Here is a 1,115-nt window from a genome sequence, read left to right on the forward strand (position 1 = left end):
TTTTAATTTTTGCATCCATTATTTTGGAGCTAAGTTGCCCATCAAGAGTAAGTTCAGCTGCTTCCCTCTCCCTCCTTATCCTGGGGCAGCAGCTGGGTTCCCCCATCCTCCCCCTCTTCTGTGCCTCCCTCCGTCCCCTTTCCCTGACTGGATTTCAGGAAGAGTGTGGAGAGCTCAGGGAGGGAGGGACAGGGCCACAGTTTGTCCCCAGGAAGTTCCAGGAGGATTTGCAGCTCCCCTACATTGGGATGCTGGCCCCCATCTCCATCCCCAGAGGCCCCCAGTCGGGCAGTGGGACATGGACGCAGCTCTGGGAATGCTGCCGTGGCAGGAATACTGTGCTCCCTTCTTCCAGGAATGATTTTTTCCATCAGGTGTAATCCCATTGCACAGACCTGGCAGCTGGTGAGAGCCTTTTCCCTTGGGGGGGGTGCAGATGAGTGAGGGGATTAATTCGAGCACTTCTCCCAGCCCTGAATGAATTTACCCAGGATTCAGATCCCAGAGGAAGGACTTTTCAAGTCCAGAGGAACAAACTCGGAATAATCTTCCTTAGTGCCTGGTTGGGGTGATCCTGCCTGCTGTGAAATCCTGGAGAAATGTGATTTTGAGAGGCTGGAGTTTTGGGGCCCTGTGCTGGGCTCACTATTACCCCATGGAATCGTGCACATGGGGTGATTTGGGATAAATTTGCTGCTGGGCTGGAGCTGGGAAGGTGGAGGATGAACCTGGAAAGGGACAGAGCAGAGCTAGAGGGGCTTTTGCTGCAGTGTAATAGCAGGTTTTGGGTGGGTTTAGCCTCTTTTTGGTAATTTGGCTCCCCAGGACAGGTGTGGGCTGGGGCAGGGACAGCCCTGGGGTGGCCACAAATCCCCTGGGAGAGGGTCAGGGACAACTGGGGCATCCCTGGAGTGGGATGTGGTGCCCGGGGAGGGGGGACAGCATAGACCTGCCACCCTGGGGGGCTCCTGCAGCATTTCCAGGGCTCCAGGCTGAGGAGGTCTCATGTCCCCCAGCCCCTAGACAGGCTGTGAGTAGGGTCTGCCCCTTTCCCCGTGCCCACCTGGCAGATTAATTCGGGATCAATCCACATGGGAAGCAGTGTTCCCTCTCCA

The 1,115-nt window shown here is 56.2% G+C and overlaps 1 protein-coding gene across 1 annotated transcript in view; it reads left to right on the top strand.

Annotated features, from left to right (window-relative positions):
• Positions 1-444, top strand: part of TTYH2 (tweety family member 2) — a 2,565-nt gene extending 2,121 nt beyond the window's left edge. The window contains exon 6 of the mRNA XM_029960109.1: positions 437-444. Within this exon, the coding sequence (XP_029815969.1) occupies positions 437-444 (8 nt within the window). The remainder of the gene's footprint in view (positions 1-436) is intronic.
• Positions 445-1,115: the final 671 nt, after the last annotated feature.

This window comes from Manacus vitellinus, unplaced genomic scaffold (genome assembly GCF_001715985.3).
Source record: "Manacus vitellinus isolate BGI_N305 unplaced genomic scaffold, ASM171598v3 scaffold_24_pilon, whole genome shotgun sequence".
Lineage (NCBI taxonomy): Eukaryota > Metazoa > Chordata > Aves > Passeriformes > Pipridae > Manacus > Manacus vitellinus.